This window comes from Chiloscyllium punctatum, chromosome 8 (assembly GCF_047496795.1).
Source record: "Chiloscyllium punctatum isolate Juve2018m chromosome 8, sChiPun1.3, whole genome shotgun sequence".
NCBI lineage: Eukaryota > Metazoa > Chordata > Chondrichthyes > Orectolobiformes > Hemiscylliidae > Chiloscyllium > Chiloscyllium punctatum.
Window position 1 is genome coordinate 62,436,460 of NC_092746.1, and position 24,920 is coordinate 62,461,379.

The 24,920-nt window shown below is 39.4% G+C and overlaps 1 protein-coding gene across 1 annotated transcript in view; it reads right to left on the reverse strand.

Moving 5' to 3' along the window:
- LOC140480594 (contactin-associated protein-like 2) overlaps window positions 1-24,920 on the reverse strand; it is a 2,042,618-nt gene that overhangs the window by 1,119,876 nt on the left and 897,822 nt on the right. The window contains exon 8 of the mRNA XM_072575654.1: window positions 21,754-22,018. Within this exon, the coding sequence (XP_072431755.1) occupies window positions 21,754-22,018 (265 nt within the window). The remainder of the gene's footprint in view (window positions 1-21,753; window positions 22,019-24,920) is intronic.

Consider the following 24,920-nt stretch of genomic DNA (forward strand, 5'->3'; position numbering starts at 1 on the left):
CAAGAAGATACTCTCATTTACAAAATAAAATATGCTCAGGGCATTTAAATTCCTTAAATTTCCATGCCCCCTGGAAGCCTGTGGGTGTCTGCAAACTCATTCTGAGTCTGCAGGTCCAACTGCCATTAACACCCAACAGCCCCAAATGAATGTCCAAGCATCCAGGACACTGTCTCTCCACTGCAATAGAGTTTGTTCAATAATTCTGCAAAGACAATTTTAGATATAGTCACACCCAAACCCTACATACAGGCAGGTGGACAGAGGGGGTGGATTTGCCTTCTTAATAAGAAATGAAATTAAATCAATAGTGAAAAACAAAGTAGGGTCAGATGGTGTAGAATCTGTGTGGGTAGAATTGAGGAACTGCAGAGGTAAAAGAAAACATAGTTGGAGTTATGTTCAGGCCTCTAAACAGTAGTCAGGAGCTGGCGGGGGGGGGGGGGGGGGGAAGAAGATACACCAGGAAATGGAAAAGATGTGTAGGAAAGGCAAAATTACACTGATCATGGGGATTTCAATATGCAGATGGACTGGGAAGGTTAGGCTGGTAGTAGATTGCAAGAAAAGGAATTTGTGGATTATCTATGAGATGGCTTTTTGGACCAGCTTGCGGTGGAGCCCACGAGGGAACAGGAGAAAGTGAGGATTGCAGATGCTGGAGATCGGAGTCGAGAATGTGGCGCTGAAAAAGCACAATAGGTCAGACAGCATCTGAGGTGCAGGAGAATCGACTTTCCGGACACAAGCCCTTCATCAGGATTACTTATAAAGGGCTTATGCCTGAAACATCGATGCTCTGGTTCCTTGGATGCTGCCTGACCTGCTGTGCTTTTCCAATTCCACACTGTCAACCCACTAGGGAACATGCAATACTGGATTTAATGTTATGCAATGAGGCAGACTTGATAACAGAATTCCGCATTCTTGAAGTACGTGAAAGCATTGGAAAGGGTGCGAGGAGATTTACCAGGATGCTCCCTGGTATAGAGGCCGGGGACTTGAGGCTGTTTTCATTAGAGAGAAGAAGGTTGAGAGGTGACTTAATGGAAACATACAAGATGATCAGAGGATTAGATAGGGTGGACAGTGAGAGCCTTTTTCCTTGGATGGTGATGGCTAGCATGACAGGACATAGCTTTAAATTGAGGGGTGACAGATATAGGGCAGATATCAGAGGTAGGTTCTTTACTCAGAGAGTAGTAAGGGTGTAAAATGCCCTGCCTGCAACAGTAGTAGCCTCGCCAACTTTAAGGGCATTTAAATGGTCATTGGATAAACATATGGATGATAATAGAATAGTGGAGGTTTGATGGGCTTCAGATTGGTTTCACAGGTCGGTGGAACATCGAGGGCCAAAGGACCTATACTGTGATGTGATGTTCCATGTTCTATGTTCTACATAGAGCTGAGCAGGAAAGACAGTGGAACAGCAATGGCAGGAGTTTCTGGGAATAATTCAGGAGATGCAGCAGAGAATAAGGAGGGAGAAGATTAAATATCATTGTAACTTAGCCAGCAATATAAAGGAAGACTGAAAGAGTTTCTTTCGAGAAATGAAGGGCAAAAGAGAGGCAAAAGTGGACATTTGGCTGCTGGAAAATGACATTGGAGAGACAGTAGTGGAGAACATGGAAATGGCTGATGAACTGAATAATCACTTTGTGTCAGTCTTCATGATGGAAGACATGAGTGATATCCCAAAACTTCAAAAGAATGAGGGTGTAGGGATGAGTATGGTGGCCATCACCAAGGAGAAGGTGCTAGAAAAACCGAATGGCCTGAAGGTGGATAAATCATCTTGACCAGATGGACTATAACCCAGGATTCTAAGAGAGATAGCTGATGAGATAGTGAAGGCATTATTGGTGATCTTCCAGAATTGCTAGAATCAGGAAGGGTCCCAGACAACTGGAAATTCGCTTACATAACACCCCTGTTTAAAAAGGCAAATGATGGAAAATTACAGACCGTTTAGCCTCACCTCAGTCATGAGTAAATTCCTGGAAATCATCGTGAAGAATGAGATTTCTGAACACTTGGAATTGTATAGTAAAATAGAGCAAAGTCGGCTTGGTTTCATCAAGGGGAGGCCATGTCTGACAAATCTGTTAGAATTCCTTGAGGAAGTAATGAGCAGATTAGACCAAGAACAGCCAATGGGTGTTATCTACTTGGACTTCAAGAAGGTCTTTGACAAGGTGCCGCACAGGAGGCTACTGAGTGAGATAAGGGCCAATGGTGTTAAAGACAAGGTGCTTACATGGATAGAAGCTTGGCTGTCTGGCAGAAAGTAGAGAGTGGGGATAAAAGGGTCCTTCTCAGGATGGCAGCCGATGACAAATGGTGTGCTGCAAGGCTCAGTGTTGGAACCACAATTTTACACTTTATATGTTAACTACCAATGTTAGTCAAGAGATGAGAATGTGAATGAAGTACATGGACAGAGAAAGGTAGATGTATCTACAATGCAATTTGATGTTAGGAGTGAAATGCAGCTGGAGAAGGCTTGACAAAACAAATGAGATGGTGAGAATTGTGCGGAAAAAAAGAGTTAATGTGATACATCAGGATATTGGTGAATGTGCCTGTTATGGACCAGGCCAAACTCCCTCAAAACATTTCTGAGCAGGTGTAAAGTCGATATTCCGGGATTGATGCAGTTGACCCAACCACTCAATTTTAAACAAAGCAGTATTTATTTACAGATGAACATAAGAAAACCTAATTTAGAATCATGTAACTATTTTTTTAAAATGAATTGACTCAATTGCAACTTAATGATACTGTTCCAAATGCCTGCAACTGTCCCCATAAACATCCCCTTGGCAGAACGGTAAAATCAACCATAGGTTCTTACAGGAGAGAGAGATGCAGAGAGATTTAGCATGGAACCTCCTTCTACTGCAGCTGTCCCTTTGCATTCCCCAGCTTAAACTGACCAGGATTTCTGAACAGCCAGATGGCTAAAACCAAAACAAACCAGAGAAAAATGGAGCTGGGAGAACTGGCCACTCCTCTTTCATTGTACAAGTTTTTTTTAATTGAAAGCCTCTTGCCTGAAGTAGTATTAGTTAGCTGTAATAAAACTGACCCTAAAACCCATCCAAACCAGACACATTGGAACTTCTTCAGTGTTGACCCCTCAAGAAAAAATGATGCCAGAATAACTTTGTCAAAGTAGCAGCATCGTCACAGTGCTCTTTTGAGTCATTAAGCTACTTTGATGCTGAATGCATGAGTATGGCACCATGCTCCTGCTGCCAACTATAATGAGCAGCCACTGCCTATGCCTTCTTTCTTTATCTTATTTACAATCTTCGGGCAAACAGCCCCTAACAACAACCCCTCACATCTAAGAGGGATGAGCCTTCAAACATATGGACTCTGTTCTGCCATATTCTGCACTTGCACACCCAATGCCATTAAATTGCATCATTATAGAGTTTTTTTAATACGAGCAATGAAACTGATTTATTTTAATTGATATCACATCCACTCACACTCATTAGTTGCAAGACCTGGAATGACATTGTAATACAGTGACTCAATCACAAAACATCTGACAGAGACACCTGCATATACTCTGAGGTTCCCAAACATTACCAAGCCCATAGCCGGTGTTTTGCAAAGTTAAAGTCCAGCCTGATTGACCATAAGACCAACATTATTGAGACTGGTTGCTAAGGTGTTAAAAGATTAAAATCGTGATATAATTTAAAACAAAATGCTTCAACAAATGATGTGGAACTATATCTCAGGAAAAAGTAGGCTGAATAGCATTTTCTTTTGAAAGAAAGAATGTCTATGTTTGTAAGAGAAAAAAAACTATTACCTGTGGCATTTGTGCATTTGAGCATAATAGATAATGTTATCACTTATAGAATTTTTCATCTTAAATAACTTTTCTGAGAAATTCTTCCATTTTGAATTTTGAAAAATAAAAATGTCCTTTAACTTTAATTTAGAATACATCCACCAGATTTTTCTCTCAATGAAATTTCAGAAAAATGGTGCAGGGTTTTAATGCTGCCTGGTTACAATTGCATTTCACATCAAAGAACGGACAGTGAAGACCAGATTGACCTTTTGTTTGGTGATCAACTGACACTCATATAACAGTTGTTTAATTCTACCCACTTCCCTTCACCAAAAAGAAGTGAATGGTTGATGCAGAAGAACTGCAGGGTCCTCATTTCTGATATCTGGCTTTTCCAAATGAATGTTTGCTTTTTAGGTTTTTATTATTGGACTAATATGTCTTTGTTGCAAAGTTCATAACAAACATTGAACATAACCAAGCAAAAGAGAAGAAGAGCTAAGCACTCAAATACCTTCAATTTCAAATGACATGTTCATGTGTATTGTTGTGAATTAATTTGTGGAAATATTTGTCATATGTATGTATATATCTATGTATAGAAACAAATTTATCATTATAGTTGTATTTTATAAAGCAGACAAATTCCAAATTACTTCATTAATCTCAATTTCCTGATTTGAAAAAATAACCTTCCACCATTCTCTATCTTTTGCTCCTCTGTTCCAATTAACATATCAGGCTTGAAGAGAGTTTGTGCAGATTGGATCCAAGGGGCCAAAGAGCAAGTGTGGTGCAAAACAGGAAACTAATACACATTATTCTCTCCCAATGTGACAGATTAACATCAGGGCTTCAGTTCTCTGATGAGTATCTCTTGTACATTGGGGGATTTAGCCCCACTTCTGCACTTTTTCACTAACTCTTTAAAGCCCTGTCATCTTTTAAGAGTAACCAACCTTTAAAACCCACCCATCCAAGCTTTGAAATCACCCTTTCTACTTTGGCTATGTTCTAACATCCATTTTGCCTTATGTCTCTGTGAAGGGCTTTCAGATATGTTCTTTATTAGCAATGTTATATAGGTGACCCCAGGAGGAAAGGGCTAGTCTTGAATCTGATTCTGGTGGATGAGATGGGCCAAATTAACGAAGTATTGGTTGGGTAATATGCAGGAGATAGTGATTACAGTATAATAAGGTTTATGTAAGTTTTGAAGAAGGACAACAATGATCTAGAGTAAAAATGCCTCTTTCAGAAAGATGATAACAGACCAAGTCTGGATAAATTGGAAACAAAATTGGCAGGAAAATGGTCATGGAACAACAAGTTGTCTTTAAAGTCAAGATACATTCCCATTATTGGGAAAGATTGGGAAAGCACTGCCAGAGTTCTCTGGAGTGAAAATGAGGAGGAAGAGGAGGATGAAACAGACAAAACAGCACAAATAACAGATATCGGGTTCAAAACACATGTGAGAACCACAGGGTATATTGGAAGTTCAGAAAATAAGTGCAACAGGAAGTAAGAGAGGTGAAGGCAGAGCATAAGAAAGGTATGCAGTTGATAAATGTCTTCTGTAAGAAAATAAAAAGCAGTAGGCAGTAAGAAGAGTAAGACAGATTAGGGTCCAAAAAACGGGGTTGTGCTTGCAGGTAGAAAGCAGGACTAAGCCACCTTATAAATATACATATATAGACTACATCTGTCTTTACAAAGGAAGACAAAACTTACTGCCCAAGTCATAATGAAAGAGAAGGTAATTGAGATGATGGTTGGACTAAATATGGTTAAAGGGAATGTATTAAAAAGGTTGTTTGTCTTAATGGTGTTATCAGGACTTGATCAAATACATCCAAGGGTATTGAAAGTAAGTGTGGAAATTGGTCCATAGGGTACCAGTTTCCTTAGCTACAGGGGTAGTGCCAGAAGATTGGAGAAGGGCAAATATTATATCTTCGTTTGGAAAAGAATGCAACTATAAACCCAACAAATACAAAGCAGCTAGTTGAAAATGGTGGGAAATCTTTCAGAAATGATAATCCAATTCAAATTAACATTGCCTGGACAAGTGTAAGTTAATTTAAGAAATTTAATAGAAAGTAGTTAAAAGTAAATTGCTTTATTTTTTAAAAATTACTTGTACTTAACTAACTTTGTTGAGATTGTTGAGGTCACAGAGTGATGGATAACAATACAGGAATAAGGAGCTAGAGCAGGAGAAAACCAAATGGCTGATTGAGTCTGCTCTGCCATTCAACATAATCATAGCTGAAGCCGGGCTGCAACTCTACTCTCCTGCCAGTCTACCCCACCCCACGGTTCCATGAGACAGTAAGCATCTGCCTCTCTGGCTTAATAAAATGATCAAGAACAGCTCAGCCATCGTGATCCAGACACAAAGAACTCCAAAGATTCACAACCACTTTGAGTGAAGAAAATTGTCCTCAGTTACAAATGATCAACTCCTTATCCTGAAACTGCCTTGCCTTGTTCTAGATTCATCAGTCATAGCCGCTAACATATCAGTACTTACATCTTGAATATTTCAATGAGATCACTTTTCATGCCATTAAATTCCAGAGAATATAGACCTAAATTTTAAAGCTAACAAATAGTACTCTAATGAGGACACATTTGGAATATTGCATATAGTCTGGTCACCACACTACAAGAAGGATGTGGATGCTTTGGAGAGTTACAGAAAAGGTTTACCAGGATGTTGCCTTGTTTGGAAGGTGTTAGCTATGAGGAAGCTAAGGGGTGAACTAGTCCTTTTTCCAACTTTACATTGCAAAAGCTCCCAAAATTAGTTTCCATTCTTTTCTACCACCCTGATCAAGCTCAGTTAATTGAGCACAACATAAAAAACAAACCTAAGATATTCCTGATTTATACAACTCAGACTCAGTTTACTTAGTGCATTAATTGCTGGCAACTATGGCACTCTTATCATTGACCAGATTTTTCTGTCAAAGTAACTTATTACCATCATTTATACATGTACAGCAATCTCAGGCAAGCAACAGATGCAGATTAAATGTGAATATCCAAATGTTGCTGTCTAAATTATTAGCTTTGTGAAGACAGCATTTTGTTTTTTGCCTTAGTACTGGGTATGCATTAAATGTCTTGAGCTGCTTTATTTGCACAAGAGATTTAATTAAATCCTCAATAAATATTCAGACGCCGTATACACAAGTGTAAGTTCTCTTAAGTTAAATATGTCTGATCAAACTTTCGTGTGCTCAAAGTTGATTGTTAGAAATGTGGAGTCATGTTGCTTCAAGTTTTGAACTGTCAAGTTTTAAATTTTATATTTCATTTTGTTATTTTTTTCTTTATTGCTTTTATCTATCAACATTTCTTACCACCTCTATTTTACTTTCTGTAACTGATTTGACGTAATTTCATCCCAGTAATTCTCTCTTCTTTTCAGTTCACGTTAGAATCCTTCAATCTGGCTGGTTTTGTTGTGTTCATTCAATGTTTGTCTGCCATATCCCACCCAATGGAAGAGTCATATCTACACAATATACACAGAACCCCTATATTTTGGTATTGCCAGACAAGGCACAAAAATTGAAAGTACAGACAACATAGATCGAGTTGCGCAGCAATAGAACCAGTGACATAGTTTGTTTTTTGAGAATGGAGATGTTTGCCTGAAGGAATTAATCAAGCAAATTCTATGGCACCCTCCAGATTATAATTAGTGTTGCAACATTATATTCTGCAGGTAACTTGGTCAGTCAATGCCGCACAATAGTTTGAAAATTTGGTATTTTTCTTAAAGATAATTTCCTGAAAAAATGTTTGTCGCACTTTAAAAAAAAATAATCATTTTGGTCATGTCTTTGATCAATAATTGAATCGGTTAAAATTTATTTTAGTTAATTCACTAAAAACTAAGAGATAATGAACACATACGAAATTGGAGCACATGATCCCTCGGGCTTGTACTCATGCTCAATGAGATCGTGGCACATCTACTTTAACTCACTTTCCAGCCCTATCTCCACATACTTTTCAAAACCCTTTAAAATTCCATCTTGTTATGTGGAGAAAGTTAGGCTCTATCTAGTAGTTCAGATAACAGAGCTTTTTCTCAAATCAGCATGAAAAAGTAGTCTTGATTCTCCCCAGTGTCTGCTTTCATTTCAGCAAAGTGTATGCAGAAATATCTCCAATCAACCATCTCCAATAAGAAATGATGTGATTGCCTTGAAATTCAATGATATTATCAACATTGAATTCCCCACTATCAACACCAGTAACCCAAAACTCAACTGAACTCACCACATAAACACAATAGTTACAAGAGCAGGTCAGAGGATAGAAACACTGTGGCAAGTTACTCAACTCATGACTGCCCAAAGCCTGCCCACCATCTATAGGCACAAGTCAGGAGTGTAATGGAATACTCTGCACTTGTCTGATAAGGTGCAGGTCCAACTAGAAGGAAAAGGGAAACAGAAACACAACCTGCAAGCTACCGTCCAAGGCATTCACCATCCACCATGCTCATTTAGAAATATATCACTGTTCCTTCACTATCACGGAGTCAAAATCCTGGCATTCCCTCCTTAAGGGCATCGTGGGTCAACCTACAGCATGTAGCCTGCAGTGGTTCAAAGAGGCAGCTCACCATCATCTCAAGGGCAACTAGAGATGGGCAATAGATGCTGGCCCAGCCAGCAATGCCCACATCCCATGACTGAATAAAATAATGAAAAGCTGATGATTTGTTTGCAGTTATGCACTTTATTTTCATCTTGATTTTAAATTCACAAAAAGCACAGTTAGTATTTTCTTTCAAACTGAGTAACTTCTAATAATTTAACTCTTTCTTGTAATATTTATGTCAAGATACAGGAGATGAATCATGTGTTGATAGCAATTCATTTTATTGCTATAAAGGGACAATCTGATAGGGAAAATATTGTTACATTCTCCAGGGACTTATACTGCCATGTGGATCTTACAGATGAGATCAGTTTTCTTCCTGTGGATAGCAGAGACGCTTTGATCAGATAATGGCCTATCTCTTGATTAAATCCCAGATATATTGGAATTCTTAAATTAGAAACTGCTAGTGCATGGGAAAAAGAAGTGTTTCACATGGCTTATAATTCATCTTGTGTAATCCGGTAAATTTTTTCCACAAAACCTGCATCATTCCATTCAGGCTGTGTTAGAAAGTAATTGGATAAGTTTGCTGTGTTCTGCCTGACTTACTCTCTGGGGATAAGCTGCTCTTTAACCGCACGCTTCAGGGTACACTTTGTGACTTTTATTCAATTTGCTCACTTCATATAATTTACTTTTACGAAACATATACTTTAGACGAACAGTCCAAAATAAAAACTGCGAGCAGTACTATCAGTCTCTGGCTTTTAAGAGAGTGTGACCCTTTGTTATGTCAGCTGATGTACAGTTGGTTGCACATTTCAAAACAGGGAATTAATAAAATAAAATGCAGTTAACTCTAAAGGCCGAATCTTACCAGAAATCAGCGAAGTATCACTTTTGGTGAGTTGCATACAGACTTCCTCTGCAGACCCTAGTGCATTTTCTCATGCTATCTTCACACATTTGCCTTATTATCTACATGCCAAGCCCATTTGGTGCCCTGCTCAATCCATTCCATCACTTACAACAGGTAGAGTAGTGGCTACTGCTAAATATCCCAGCAATACTGGTGCCAACTTTAAAGACCAGGGTGTGCATTCAGTGAAGCACTGGCACTCTGCAGTTTTCCCACAGTGTTCCTCTTATTTGCCACAGATATGTTAGACAGAAGGTAGTTTGCAGCCTGCTTTGTTAATGGGGATCTGGAGGGCCTGCTCGATGGGGTGGCAACTGTGTGGAGGGTCCATGTGGTCACTCCCATGGAGAATGCTCTGAGATGTTCATGACTGATGGAAGAATGAGTGACAAGCTAGAGTCAACAGGTAACCATGCTGACTTCCATGTTTTAAAATGTCATTATCTATTTGCTATCCGGTGGGTGGGAGAATGGGAAACTGTACATCAGTAAGGTGAGACTGCATAACAATAAGGATTTTATTGCATTTTGCTGCACCCTAATGCATGCAAATAGACCTTTCACCACTCTCTAGTTAAAATCGTGTCACGCTTATCACACTTGGTTGAAATGAGACCATTTGCTCTCTGTGATGAGATATTCCTCCTTGATGATCTCACATGATTCTTCAAACTTTCTCACTAATGCCCATGCCATTTAGGGTCTGGGAAGATTCTGTCATAAGTCTTTGATAAGAGACTGAAAGGCACTCTGTTTTAGCAGTGATCGATCATCAGTCATGCTTGGTCATTCTAATGCTTTTCTTTTTGAAAAAAAGATATGTGCTTTGCAACTAATGACAACATCAAAATCAGATGGTCCCAGATTAAATCTTTTAGGGTCAAGAATAAACTTTATGTCCTTAACTCAATGGCAAAAATGTGCATTTGTTGTTACCTCAGACACCTCCTCCTGTTTTAATGTGAATTGTCTCATAGATACAGGCAAAGTAACTAAAGACCAAATTATCTATTCAGAGAAATGTTGACTTCTTTGCATTGCAATATCCATTTATTTCTCAAATAATTCTAGAGTTTCATGACTATTTCCATGATTATATGTGATATTTTATTATTCACATTAGTGCCATATCCTTTGAAAAAGAGAGGTAATTTAAATATCAGTCTTAAAATTACTCTGTTATCAGTTTAAAACCATGTTTCTTCATTCCACAACAACATTGTAACTAAAAGAACAATATTCTGCAGTATCTTTTTTCTCCATAAATTACAATTAATCCACTATTATGTGGATGAATCTCAGAGCCTTCCCTTGCAGATTAAAAACCTCAGGTTTGTAAATTCTTTTGTCATAACTCAGACATTGGGATCAATTTTCTCTGTATTGCCTCCAGTATTTGAGTGGCTTTCTTGTTTCTTATGGGATTAAAACAAGACACAAAAGTCAAGTTGCTCCACACACTTTAATAACCACCTCATGTGCCTCACATTGTCTTGTTTTGGTTGTGAGGTCAACATGCTGTTGTCTTTATTGATTGCTACTTCATAATTGTTGAACATGTTAAGCATTTAGAAAGAGAAAAACAGAGTTGATGTTTTGAGATCAGTGACCCTTCTGAACAGTTCCAAGGCAGGGTCACTGGACTCAAATATTTAACTCTTGTTTCTTTCTTCACAGATGCTGCCTGATATACTGAGAGTCTCCAGTAATTTCTGATTTGATTTTTTTTCAGAGCTCCAGCATCCTCAGTTCTGCGTTATTCTGCTGAATTTGTGTTGACACATTGTGATGAGCAAGTGTGCATTACATAGATATAAATTCTACTTACTGTGCACTAAGCCTCAAAGTATATGTAAACATGAAAATGGCCCTTAAAATGGCACATTGACAAATATCTTGAAGAGAATTTCAATTTTCTCACCAAACCTCATTTCCCTGCCATCGCCATTTGAAACTCCTGAAAATGTTGTGTATTGATCTATGGGTAAATGGATTATTAACATGTGACTTGAGTAAAAATGTTTGATGAATATAGACTTGACACTGAAAAAAAATTATCTGCACTGAGTACTGATAAACACCTAATTAAAAATGTTAGAAACATTTTTATTTTAAAATAGTAATGTTTTGCAGAATCTTTTCAATTATACCTTCTGTGTGTATTTATACCCCAATCTTTAAATTACTTATGCAATAAAAATTGAAGTTATTTTATTTTAGTGCATTTAGCTTCCTTTTGAATGTTCATGGAAATCCTTAAAAGGAATTGGATGTTTGGAAAACATGATGATATTGCTGTTGCTTCACTTGCTGGATGTGACTCACATTTTAGAATACCCAGCTACTGAACAGCTATTGGAGACATGGATTTATGTGGACAATTTAGTTCAATTTCTAGAGTGTTATAACCAGTTAGTCTGTATTTGCTGTAATTTCATCAGGTTGGCACCTCATTTTTAGGCATGCCTTATGCTCTTTCTGAGATACTCATTTACATTTCTTATTGAGCCATATTTGTTCACTTGGCTAAGAGGAGATAGTAGAATGAGAGAGGTTCCAGGTTGAGTTTAATTCTGTTTTTGCTGGCCCAGGGCACCTCATGGATTTCTTGGTTTTGAACTTCTGGACCTGATCTCAATCTATCCCATTGAACACCGTGGTATTGCCATGCAACATGCTGAAGAATGCCCTTTATGGAGAGATGGAGCTTTTTCTCCATAAGTACTGTACAAAGAACTGTCTGGGCAATACTGTTATGGATAGATGGAACTCAAACAGTTAGACTGGTGAGTTTCAAATTCAGGTAGCTTTTTCCTGAAAACTGGCTCTCTTACTGTCTACTATAGTTCTACTCTGTCCTTCAAAACTTAGCCAGTTCATTCAGTTATAGTGCTGTCAAGTCACTCTTCATAATGGACATTCAAGATCTCCACCATAACTGCAGTTTGCGCTCTGACCACCCTCAACACTTTTCCAATGATGCACTCACCACTAATGGAGGAAGAATATGGAAATCAGCAGATTTTCTTACTTATGTCTATTCTGATCCCATATGACACACTGGGGTCCAGAATTAATGTTCAGTACTCCTTTTCTCTCTGAACTGTATACTGTTGCGTCACTACATCTTGTGTGGTGTTAGAAGGATCTTGGCTGTAAGATAGGATTCAGTAAGTGTGACGACATTCATAACATTGGGCAGTAACATGACAAGTCTGGGTGTCAGCACCCTCAATTTTGACAAAACATCCAAGACCAGAGTGAGAAGGAGTTTGTGTGATTGGCTGGGTATACCTTTGTTATTATCTATACTCAGGCAAATGCCAAATGTTTCTCATTCTTAGTTCTTTGTGGCGGTTGGATGCAGCTAAATGGTTTGCGAGGCATTTCAGAAAACAATTGAGGGCCAAGTAAATGTCTGAATTTCAGGAGTGACAAACAGATCAATGCAAGAAAAGATAGCAGGCTTCCTACCCTGAATGGCATCAGTGAACAAGATCAGTTTTTATAACAATTAGTAGTTTCATGTCAGTGGTACTGATACTGGCTTTTTACTACAGATTAGTTTAGTCAAGGGAGTTGAAATTCCTCAACTTCTACAATGAAATTTGAACCATGCTTTAAGATCAACACGTTTAATTTGAAACTCACCAGTCTAACTGTTTGAGTTCCATCTATCCATAACAGTATTGCCCAGAGAGTTCATTGTACAGTCCTTATGGAGAAAAAGCTCCATCTCTCCAAAAAGGGCATTCTTCACCATGTTGCATGGGAATACCATGGTGTTCAATGGGATAGATTGAGATCAGGTCCAGAAGTTCAAAACCAAGAAATCCATGAGGTGCCCTGGATTACTAGTCCAGTAATATAAGCATTGTGCTCCTCATGGAACTAAGTAGGAAAAGTTGAATTAGCATTAGTAGATACTGTTTCTAATCCACTTGGGTTCAGGCATAATGGAACATCAACAGTGCATGCTTCATCTACGATATAAAAGTAGGAATCAGGAATAGGCCATTCAGTGCCTTGAGCCTGCTCGGCCATTCAACGAGAAAATAGATGAACTTGTGCTCCATCACTTAATATGATCGTGGATGAAGACCTCAGTTATCTGTAAGAATCATAAGGTGGTTATGGTAGAGGATTTTAACTTTTCAAACATAGACTGGGACTGCCATAGTGTTAAGGGTTTAGATGGAGAGGAATTTGTTAAGTGTGTTCAAGAAAATTTTCTGATTCAGTATGTGGATGCACCGATTAAAGAAGGTGCAAAACGTGACATACTCTTTGGACATAAGGCAGGGCAGGTGACTGAGGTGTCAATGGGGGAGTACTTTGGGGCCAGCGACTGTAATTCTATTAATTTTAAAATAGTGATAGAAAAGGATAGATCAGATATAAAAGTTGAAGTTCTAAATTGGAGGAAGGCCAATTTTGACGGCATTAGGCAAGAACTTTCAAAAGCTGACTGGGCGCAGATGTTCGTAGGTAAAGGGATGGCTGGAAAATGGGAAGCCTTCAGAAATGAGATAACAAGAGTCCAGAGAAAGTATATTCCTGTTAGGGTGAAAGGAAAGGCTGGTGGGTGTAGGTAATGCTGGATGACAAAAGAAATTGAGGGTTTGGTTAAGAAAAAGAAGGTAGCATATGTCAGGTATAGATAGATCAAGTGAATCCTTAGAAGAGTATAAAGGCAGTAGGAGTATACTTAAGAGAGAAATAAGAATGGCAAAAAGGGGACATGAGATAGCTTTGTCAAATTGAGTTAAGGAGAACCAATGGTTTTTTACAAATACATTAAAGACAAAAGAGTAGCTAGAGAGAGAATAGAGCCCCTCAAAGATCAGCATGGCGGCCTTTGTGTCGAGCTGTAGGAGATGGGGAAGATACTAAACGAGTATTTTACATTCGTATTTACTGTGAAAAAGGACATGGAAGATATAGAATGTAATGAAATAGATGGTGACATCTTGAAAAATGTCCATATTGCAGAGGAGGAAGTGCTAGATGTCTTGAAACACATAAAACCAGATAAATCCCCAGGACCTGATCAGGTGTACCCGAGAACTCTGTGGGAAGTAGAGAAGTGATTGCTGGGCCTCTTAATGAGATATTTGTATCATCCATAGTCACAGGTGAGGTGCCAGAAGACTGGAGGTTGGCTAACATGGTGCCACTGTTTAAGAAGGGTGGTAAGGACAAGCCAGGGAACTATAGACCAGTGAGCCTGATGTCGGTGGTGAGCAAGTTATTGGAGGGAATCTTGAGGGACAGGATGTACATGTATTTGGAAAGGCAAGGACTGATTAGGGATAGTCAATATGGCTTTATGCATGGGAAATCATGTCTCACAAACTTGATTGAGTTTTTTGAAGAAATAACAAAGAGGATTGATGGCAGAGTGGTAAATGTGATCTATATGGACGTCAGTAAGGTGTTCGACAAGGTTCTCCATGGGAGACTGATTAGCAAAGTTAGATCTCACAGAATACAGGGAGAATTCACCATTTGGATACAGAACTGGCTCCGAGGTAGAAGACAGAGGGTGGTGGTGGAGGGTTGTTTTTCAGACGAGAGGCCTATGACCAGTGGAGTGCCACAAGAATCGGTGCTGGGTCCACTACCTTTCATCATTTATATAAAGGATTTGGATGTGAGCATAACAGAAATAGTTAGTAAGTTTGCTGATGATGCCAAAATTGGAGGTGTAGTGGACAGCAAAGAAAGTTATGTCAGGTTACAACGGCATCTTGATCAGATGGGCCAATGAGCTGAGAGGTCGCAGATGGAGTTTTATTTATGTAAATGTGATGTGCTGCATTTTGGGAGAGCAAATCTTAGCAGGACTTATACAAGTAATGGTAAGGTCCTGGGGAGTTGTGCTGAACAAAGAGACCTTGGAGTCAGGTTCATAGCTCCTTGAAAGTGGAGTTGCAGGTAGATAGGATAGTGAAGAAGGTGTTCGGTATGCTTTCCTTTATCAGTCAGAGCATTGAGTACAGGAGTTGGGAGGTCATGTTGCGGCTGTACAGGACATTGGTTAGGCTACTGTTGGAATATTGCGTGCAATTCTGGTCTCCTTCCACTCGGAAAGATGTTGTGAAACTTGAAAGGGTTCAGAAAAGATTTACAAGGATGTTGCCAGAGTTGGAAGATTTGAGCTATAGGGAGATGCTGAACAGGCTGGGGCTGTTTTCCCTGGAGCGTTGGAGGCTGAGGGGTGACCTTATAGAGGTTTACAAAATTATGAGGGGCATGCATAGGATAAATAGACAAAACCTTATCCCTGGGGTGGGGGAGTCCAGAACTAGAGGGCATAGGTTTAGGGTGAGAGGGGAAAGATATAAAAGAGACGTAAGGGGCAACTTTTTCACTCAGAGCATGGTACATGTATGGAATGAGCTGCCAGAGGAAGTGGTGGAGGCTAGTACAATTGCAACATTTAAGAGGCATTTGGATGGGTATATGAATAGGAAGGGTTTGGAGGGATATGCACCGGGTGCTGACAGGTAGGATTAGGTTGGGTTGGGATATCTGGTCAGCATGGATGGGTTGGAACTATACTGTTTCCATGTCTGTTTCCATGCTGTACATCTCTATGACTCTATAACTATGCCTCAAGTCCACTTTCCTGTTTGCTCTTCTTAGCACTACAACCGATTACTCATTAACAATCTCTGTCTCCTCAAATTTACTCAATGCCCCAGCATCCACCTGACTCTCAAATAATAGATTCCACTGATCCAAGACCCTTTGAGAGAAAGAAATTCTGCTTGCCTGTATTAAATTTGATACCTCTTATTTGAAACACATGACCTCTTGTTCTAGGTTGACCTGCATGAGGAAACATCCTCTCTGCGTCTACTTTGTCAACCCTCTTGTATACCTCAACTACATTTCCTGTCTTCTCCTAAACCCCAGACAGTATAGGCCTAAATTATTCAATTCCACTTCAGAAGAAAACCCCACATCTCTGTGATCTATATGGTGAACCTGCTTTGAACTGCCTCCAGTTCAAGTATATTCCTCCTCAAATAAAGGGTCCAAAATTATATGCAATACTCCAGGTGTGGTCTCACTTAAGCCTTATGCAATTGCAGCAACACCTCCCTACTCTTATACTCTCTTACTTTTCCAAAAAATATCTAAATTCCATCTGCCTTCTTTATTACCTTCTGTATCTGCATATCAGTTTGCTTCGATTCACGCACGAGGCCACCAGATCCCTTGAGATCTCAGAGCTCCACAATCCCTCACGATTTAGATCATGTGCCTTTGTAATATCCTTCCTGCCAAACTGGAAGATTTCACATTTTTCCACACTATACTTAATTTCCCAAATCTTTCTCCACTCACTTAACTTACAATATCCTTGTGTAACTTTATTGTGTCCTTTTCCCAATTTATTTTCCTTCGTGCCATCAGCAAAATTGCCAAACATATCTTCTGTCCCTTCATTTAAAACATTCATGCTTATAATAAACAGTTGAGGTCAAAGCACCAATCTCTTTGTCCCATCACTCATTTTATCTTTCCGACCTATTTAATCTATTCTCTAGAAAATGGAGGTGCCGGTACTGAATTGGGATGGACAAAGTTAAAAATCACACAACACCAGGTTATGGACCAACAGGTTTATTTGGAAGTGCAAACTTTCAGAGCGCTGCTCCTTCTTCAGATAGCTAGCTGTACAAGAGAAATCTCGCCAAAAATATAAAAACAAAATAAATATCAAAAGAAGAGTTAACAGCGTGAGCTTTTATCCTGTAAGAAGTCAGGCCTGAGAATTAATAATGAAAAATCATGAAGCAGTAAGTTAATTAAACTGGTATTTTGCATCTGTTTATACTCCAGACGAAAAAATAAATCACCAATAAATCAGGAAATGGAAAGGAAGGAGAAAATTGGAAAAATTACAATTACGAGTGAGGGGGTACTGAGTAAATAGTTAGTGGGAACACAAGTGCCTGGATCCTGATGGATATTATTCAAGAGAATAAAGTAAAAAATCACATGACACCAGGTTATATTCCAACAGGTTTATTTGGAAGTACAAGCTTTCGAAGCACTGCTCCTTTCTCAGATAGCTTTTGCTATAAATTCTGTCTTATGATCCTGCCTCACTAGTTACCTGATGAAGGAGCAGCACCCTGAAAGCGAGTACTTCCAAATAAACCTGTTGGACTATAACCTGATGTTGTTTGATTTTTAACTTTGTCCACCCAGTCCAACCCCGGCACCTCCACATCATTAATTTTGGTGTCATCCGTAAACTTACTCGCTATGCCTTCGATATTCTCATCCAAATCCTTTACATAAATGACAAACAGACAAGGACCCAGAACCAATCCCTGTGGAGCACTGCTAATGATTGGCCTCCAGATGGAAAGCAACCCTTCACCTGCATTGTCTGTCTCTCGAAGCCAATTATGTGTCCAATTGGCAAGGTCACCCTGAATCCCACGTTACCAATTTGTCTACCATGCGAAACCTTGTCGATGGCTTTACTGAAGTCCAGTTGATATGCAAGTAAAAATTCCATGAGTATTGCAGAGTCTTTCTGGAAAACTCACATTATTCCTTCCTTTATGCCCAATCCTGTCCTGTGGTTACTATTAGGGACCCATACATTACTCCTAAAAGTGGCAATTGGTCTTTATATTTTCTCATTTTTATTGCATATGTTTTCACATTTTGGTTTCCTAAACTTAGGTCATTCCTTTCTACTGTGTTAATTGTAACTAACAGAGCTTCCTATCTTTTCCTACTTTACTGTCATTCTTAAATGTCCTGTGCTCTTCAAAATTCAGGTCCAAATTAATGTCCGCTTGTAGCCATGACTCGATAATGGCTGCCTGATTGCATTTAGTTATTTCTGTTTGGACTGTCAATTTATCCATTTTGTTTCAGATGTTATTTGCATTCTAATATTGAGCCTTAAATTTTATCCCTTACTTTCCATGTAAATTTTAGTCTTATTAGTGAGTGACTATTCGGTTCATACTCTATCCCTTCCTTCACTATTTGTTTATCAATTTCCATATTAATACCTCTCCCATATCAGTGATTTTCATATCTTCCCAAATGTCACCTCTTGCCCACACAATTCAATTTAAAATCACCTCTATTTCCCTAGATTTGTGGTTGGCAAAGACATTGGCACCAGCATAGTTCAGATAGACATTGTGCTGTTGGGTAGAGATCCCATTTTCCCAAGTGATGGTGCCCCACAAACCAGAACTAATTCTCCTACATCAGGTTTTGAGGTGTGCTTTCATTTTTCTAATCTTATTTGCATTATGCTATTCACATGGACCACGATGACTCAACCTCCTATATTGCACTCCACGAATATCCCCTAGCTCCAGCCCTGAACAAATATCCTGACACTTGGCAAGCAAAGCAGCCACCTGGAGGCATGAAGTTGCTGTAGAGTCATGTCAATTCCCCCTCATTATAACATTCCCTACTGCCACTACATTCTTACTTAATTTCTGTCTCTTAAGTGGCTTTCTGTACCATAGTGTCATTGAACAAAGAACATAGAACATAGAACAATACAGCACAGAACGGGCCCTTCGGCCCACGATGTTGTGCCGAACTACTATCCTAGATTAAGCACCCATCCATGTACCTATCCAAATGTCGCTTAAAGGTCGCCAATGATTCTGACTCTACCACTCCCACGGGCAGCGCATTCCATGCCCCACCACTCTCTGGGTAAAGAACACACCCCTGACATCTCCCCTATACCTTCCACCCTTCACCTTAAATTTATGTCCCCTTGTAACACTCTGTTGTACCCGGGGAAAAAGTTTCTACTGTCTACTCTATCTATTCCTCTGATCATCTTATAAACCTCTATCAAGTCACCCCTCATCCTTCGCCGTTCCAACGAGAAAAGGCCGAGAACTCTCAACCTATCCTCGTACAACCTATTCTCTATTCCAGGCAACATCCTGGTAAATCTTCTCTGCACCCTCTCCAAAGCTTCCACATCTTTCTTAAAGTGAGGCGACCAGAACTGCACACAGTACTCCAACTGTGGCCGAACCAAAGTCCTGTACAGCTGCAACATCACTTCACGACTCTTGAATTCAATCCCTCTGCTAATGAACGATAATACACCATAGGCCTTCTTACAAACTCTATCCACCTGAGTGGCAACTTTCAAAGATCTATGTACATAGACCCCAAGATCCCTCTGTTCCTCCACCTGACTAAGAACCCTACCATTAACCCTGTATTCCGCATTCTTATTTGTTCTTCCAAAATGTACAACCTCACACTTGGCAGGGTTGAACTCCATCTGCCACTCCTCAGCCCAGCTCTGCATCATATCTAACTCCCTTTGCAAATGAAAAATGCCCTCCTCACTGTCCACAACTCCACCTATCTTCGTATCATCTGCAAATTTACTGACCCACCCTTCGACTCCCTCATCCAAGTCATTAATAAAAATTACAAACAGCAGAGGACCCAGAACTGATCCCTGCGGAACTCCACTTGTAACTGGGCTCCAGGCTGAATATTTACCATCTACCACCACTCTCTGCCTTCGACCGGTTAGCCAGTTTTCTATCCAATTGGCCAAATTTCCCTCTATCCCATGCCTCCTGACTTTCCGCATAAGCCTACCATGGGGAACCTTATCAATTGCCTTACTAAAATCCATGTACACTACATCCACTGCTCTACCCTCATCCACATGCTTGGTCACCTCCTCGAAGAATTCAATAAGACTTGTAAGGCAAGACCTACCCTTCACAAATCCGTGCTGGCTGTCCCTAATCAAGCAGTGTCTTTCCAGATACTCATAAATCCTATCCCTCAGTACCCTTTCCATTACTTTGCCTACCACAGAAGTAAGACTAACTGGCCTGTAATTCCCGGGGTTATCCCTATTCCCTTTTTTGAACAGGGGCACAACATTCGCCACTCTCCAGTCCCCTGGTACCACCCCCGTTGACAGTGAAGATGAGAAGATCATTGCCAACGGTACTGCAATTTCCTGTCTTGCTTCCCACATAATCCTAGGATATATCCCGTCAGGCCCGGGGGACTTGTCTATCCTCAAGTTGTTCAAAATGTCCAACACATCTTCCTTCCTACCAAGTATCTCTTCTAGCTTACCAGTCCATTTCACACTCTCCTCTTCAACAATACGGTCCCTCTCGTTCATAAATACTGAAGAGAAGTACTTGTTCAAGACCTCTCCTATCTCTTCCGACTCAATACACAGTCTCCCACTACTGTCCTTGATCGGACCTACCCTCGTTGTCATGGTCAGTTAGCTCATCCCCCTAAAGTCCTCACTCTCCTCTCGACAAGCTTAAGGAAGCTCAAACTGTGAATTGTGTACAACTGTGAAGATTGATGCTCCAGTGTACCTGTCCTCTGCATCTCCTTAGCTGTCTCACTCGGAGTTATACTCTCTTGTGCCTAACACTGACTGAATCAGATTATTCAATTTGAAGAGGTGTGACTATCTCCTGGTACTAAGAAACCAGGAAAATGCCCCCCTCTCTGATTTGTCACAGTGTCTATATTTCAGTGTGCAGCTTATAAGGTCTGAGCTGTAGCTGCTCAAACTTGTCGCAGATATATTTGTTCTGGATCAAATAGGTATCTAGGAAATCCCACATGCTGTAATTATGACACCTCACCCATCTGGCAATCCTTAACGTGTTCTAATGAACCAATTAGTTATTGTATTCAACTTCAAATGAATTTTTTACATATTTCATTAACCTTTCTACCAATTGTGTTATGATTAGAGATAGAATAAACTTTCACTTGCTTGACATTCACCAATTAACTGGCTTCTCCTCCTGCAGTCAGATAAGAATATATTTCTGGAGGCTATAAAAGATTAGACAAAAGCAACAGAAAATCTCCTTCTCTTCCTACCCTTAACTCTTTGAAGTACTTGACCCCAGCAGTTCATTTGTCATATGTGAATGCTCAACCACACTAAGTTAGCTAGTTTCATAAACTCCTAAGACAAAAGGCCGAGGACTCATTTAATGATCCTCCAGTTTGGCAGGTTCTTGAGCCCCTTTGTCTCTGAAATTGTTGAAAAAAAAAACTTTGGTTAAGACTGGCATCTACAGAATTTAATCTGTAGATTTCAGGTTAATACTAACTGCAAACTACAGACTAAATTAGATTCATACCAAAAAAAATCATCTTTACTGTCCAACAACTGTACACACTGAATCCTAAAGTAATTTCCTACAGTTTTCATTAATAAACTGTAATATAGCAGCAAAAACATAAAATGTGATATAAAGATTTATGATTCTATTTTGATTTTCTTTGCTAGAGATCCCATGGGTGATTTTCACACATAATTTCAGTTGTTTTTATTTGTTTCTTCACATACCTGCAGACATCTCAATGCTGTTCATCTTTGTCTGATTGATGCTGATGTTAATGCTGATTTTTCCATCACTGAGGTTAATTTCCACCATTCCATAACCTGGGGCAAATTTGCTGAATAAAAGTAGACTGTTGGGATTCCATGTCCGAAACATAAAGCTGATGGAAAACAAGTCCTGGTTCATGTGTCCAGGCAACAGCAAATAGCTGCTGCTATTAAAAAACACAGGTACAGCACGAGATTCCACACAGGAGAAACTCAGATTACCCTGGAAAGACAAATAAGAAACAAGGATTGATATTTAAATATAGCTGATGGCCCTCTACACAAAATCTTTTCTCCCCCACAAGCACCTTTGTATTTTACATCAATTATTCATTTCCTTCCGTTTTTCTTCCAGCAGTTAGAAGTACTCTCTAATTTTTGAGGTTACAGGTTCAATTCCTGCTCAGAACCTGAACACCAAATCTGGTTTGGTAGTGCATTGCAGCATGAAAAAATTGACATCTTTCAAAAGAAATGTTAAATTAAGATGATTTTCCCTTTTAAGTTATTCCAAGATCCCATAGCAGTAATTCAAGGAAGAGCAGGGGAAGTACACTCAGTATTCTGGTCAATAATTTGTGGGAACATGGTGTCTGAAAATTGGTTGTTGTGTTTCCTATATTACAATAGGGACTAAGCTTTAAAATAACTTAATAGTCTGCAAAATACTTCAAACTGTTCGAATGTTATGGAAGATGATATAAAGATATTTTAAATGACTACTCTCATTAAATAAGAAGCTGAACTCAGGCTAACTATAACAAGCAAACCAACTGATCACCTTTCTCAATGTTGTGCATTGTTACTGACTCCAAAGCTTTTGTACACTAGTGCACATGGAAACTATATGAGAGCGATTATATTACATTTCATTTCCAAGATGGAAAATTTAGTCAATGGTCGCCATTTTTTAGGGCACTAGAACTTGTTCAGGTTGCAGTGGAGTCCGAGTTGCATCATGCTTTCTGGAGGGACATCCGGTGTGAGGTCTAGCCGGTTTCTTACCACATCTTATAAAACCTGCAGCATGAACTAACTACTCTACCCCTATGGCATCCATCACATCTGAAATCATGAGGTTGTGGCTCTTAAATATTGATCTTCAGGCCTTGTAAAAGCTTATATAAATCACATCCATGCATTACTTTCTCTGCTCTTTCTTTACCTCTGAAAAAAATCCAACAACTTTAGTCAAGCATGATTCTCTCTTCTAAAATTCATAGTGACTATTCTTTAATATACTTGAATATATTTTCAGGTTTTCTCCTATTCATTACCTATGTATCCCTTTGTGGCTCAATTGTTATAAATCTTCATTTTCCATTTGTTATCTTTGTTCATATAGAATACAATTCATTTTTATGTTTCTTCTCATAAATAATTGTAAAAGCCAGTTTCAACAAAGGCATTTTTTTAGATTAATTAGATTTGATTCCCTACAGTGTGGAAACAGGCACTTCGGCCCAACCAGTCCACACCGACCCTCCGAAGAGTAACCCATCCAGACCCATTTCCCCCTGACTAATGCACCAAACACTATGGGCAATTTAGCATAGCCAATTCACCTGGCATTTGTTTTAGTTTCTAAGTTGATCAGTGTTAGTATGATGAAGTTGGCATGGTACATTAGGTGCCATGCCAATGAATTAGCCCCAAACATTCCACTATGTTATTGCTCAATGAAAATAAATAGTATTCACAGAATCAGAAATGATACAGCACAGAAGGCCAACTAGCCAAGCATGTTCTATGCCAGGTTTTCATTGTCTTCTGTGCTCTTTGTTCTAAGGGAGTACAGTGGTAGGATTTTGCAAGATTTAAAAAGTGATTTTAAACATGAGTGATAATGCTAAATCCATGTAACTTAAAGCTGGCTCATTCCTAGACTTAAAGTGTGGTAAAGGTGTTGTGCTATTCTTCAACACTGAACTGTACAGGAAACATAAATGTTTCCTCACCAACAGAACAGCAGTCAGGCAGTATCACATCATCAATATATGAGCTGCATGTCTTTTTCCATTTATTCATTTATGGGATGGGAACGTCACTGGCTGAGTCAGTGTTTACTGCCTCTGGGAATGTAGGATGAGCTGCCTCCTTGAACCGCTCCAGTCCTTAGAGTATAGAACACCTATAGTGCTGTTAGGGAAGGATTGCTAATATTTTAACCATGTAACAGTGAAAAGCAATATTGTGCCAAGTCAGGATGATGTGTGGCTTGGAAGGCAACTTAAGTGAGTTATGTTCACATGCACCTGCTGCCCTGGTCCTTGAGGTGATGGAGGTCATAGTTTTTGAGGGTGCTGACAAACGATCCTTAGGATTTGCTGTTAGGCATCTTGGAGATAGTGGATACTGCTGCCACTACAAATAAGTGATAAAGGAAGTGAATGGTTAAGGTGATACCAATCAAGTGGAGTGCTTATGAGTGTTGAACTTCTTGAGTGTTGTTGGAGCTGCACTTATCCAGAGTTGAAAAATGTCGTGCTGGAAAAACATAGCAGGGCAGGCAGCATCCGAGGAGCAGGAGAATCGACATTTTGGGCATAAGCCCTTCTTCAGATGCTGCCCGGCCTGCTGTATTTTTCCAGCATGACAATTTTCAACTCTGGTACTCCAGCATTTGCAGTCCTCAGTTTCTCGTAGCTGCACTTATCCAGTCAAGTGAAGAGCATTGCATCAAAATCCTGAGTTGTGCCTTGATGGTGGATGGTCTTTGCAAAGACAAGAGGTAACTTACTCACCAGAGAGTTCTTATCATTGAATTGCTCTTGTAGCTAAGTACTTATATGACTTGTCCAGTTGAGTTTCTGACCAAGAATAACCATTAGTTGTTAATGGACAATTCCACAATTATAATGCTATTGAATTTCAAGGAGGGAGTTCTCTTTTGTTTGACTTTGTCATTACCTGGCACTTTTATTATGCTGATGTTAACTATCACCTATCAGCTCAAGTCTGAATGTTGTCAAGATCTTGCTGCATATAGGCATGGACTGCTTCACTATTAGAGTAGTACTGCTGTAAAAAGAAACATCATATCGAAGTTTTTCATATTGTATTCATCAGGACAATTCACCAGCAATATTAGATGTAAAGATAAAGGGAAAAAACCAAAACGTACT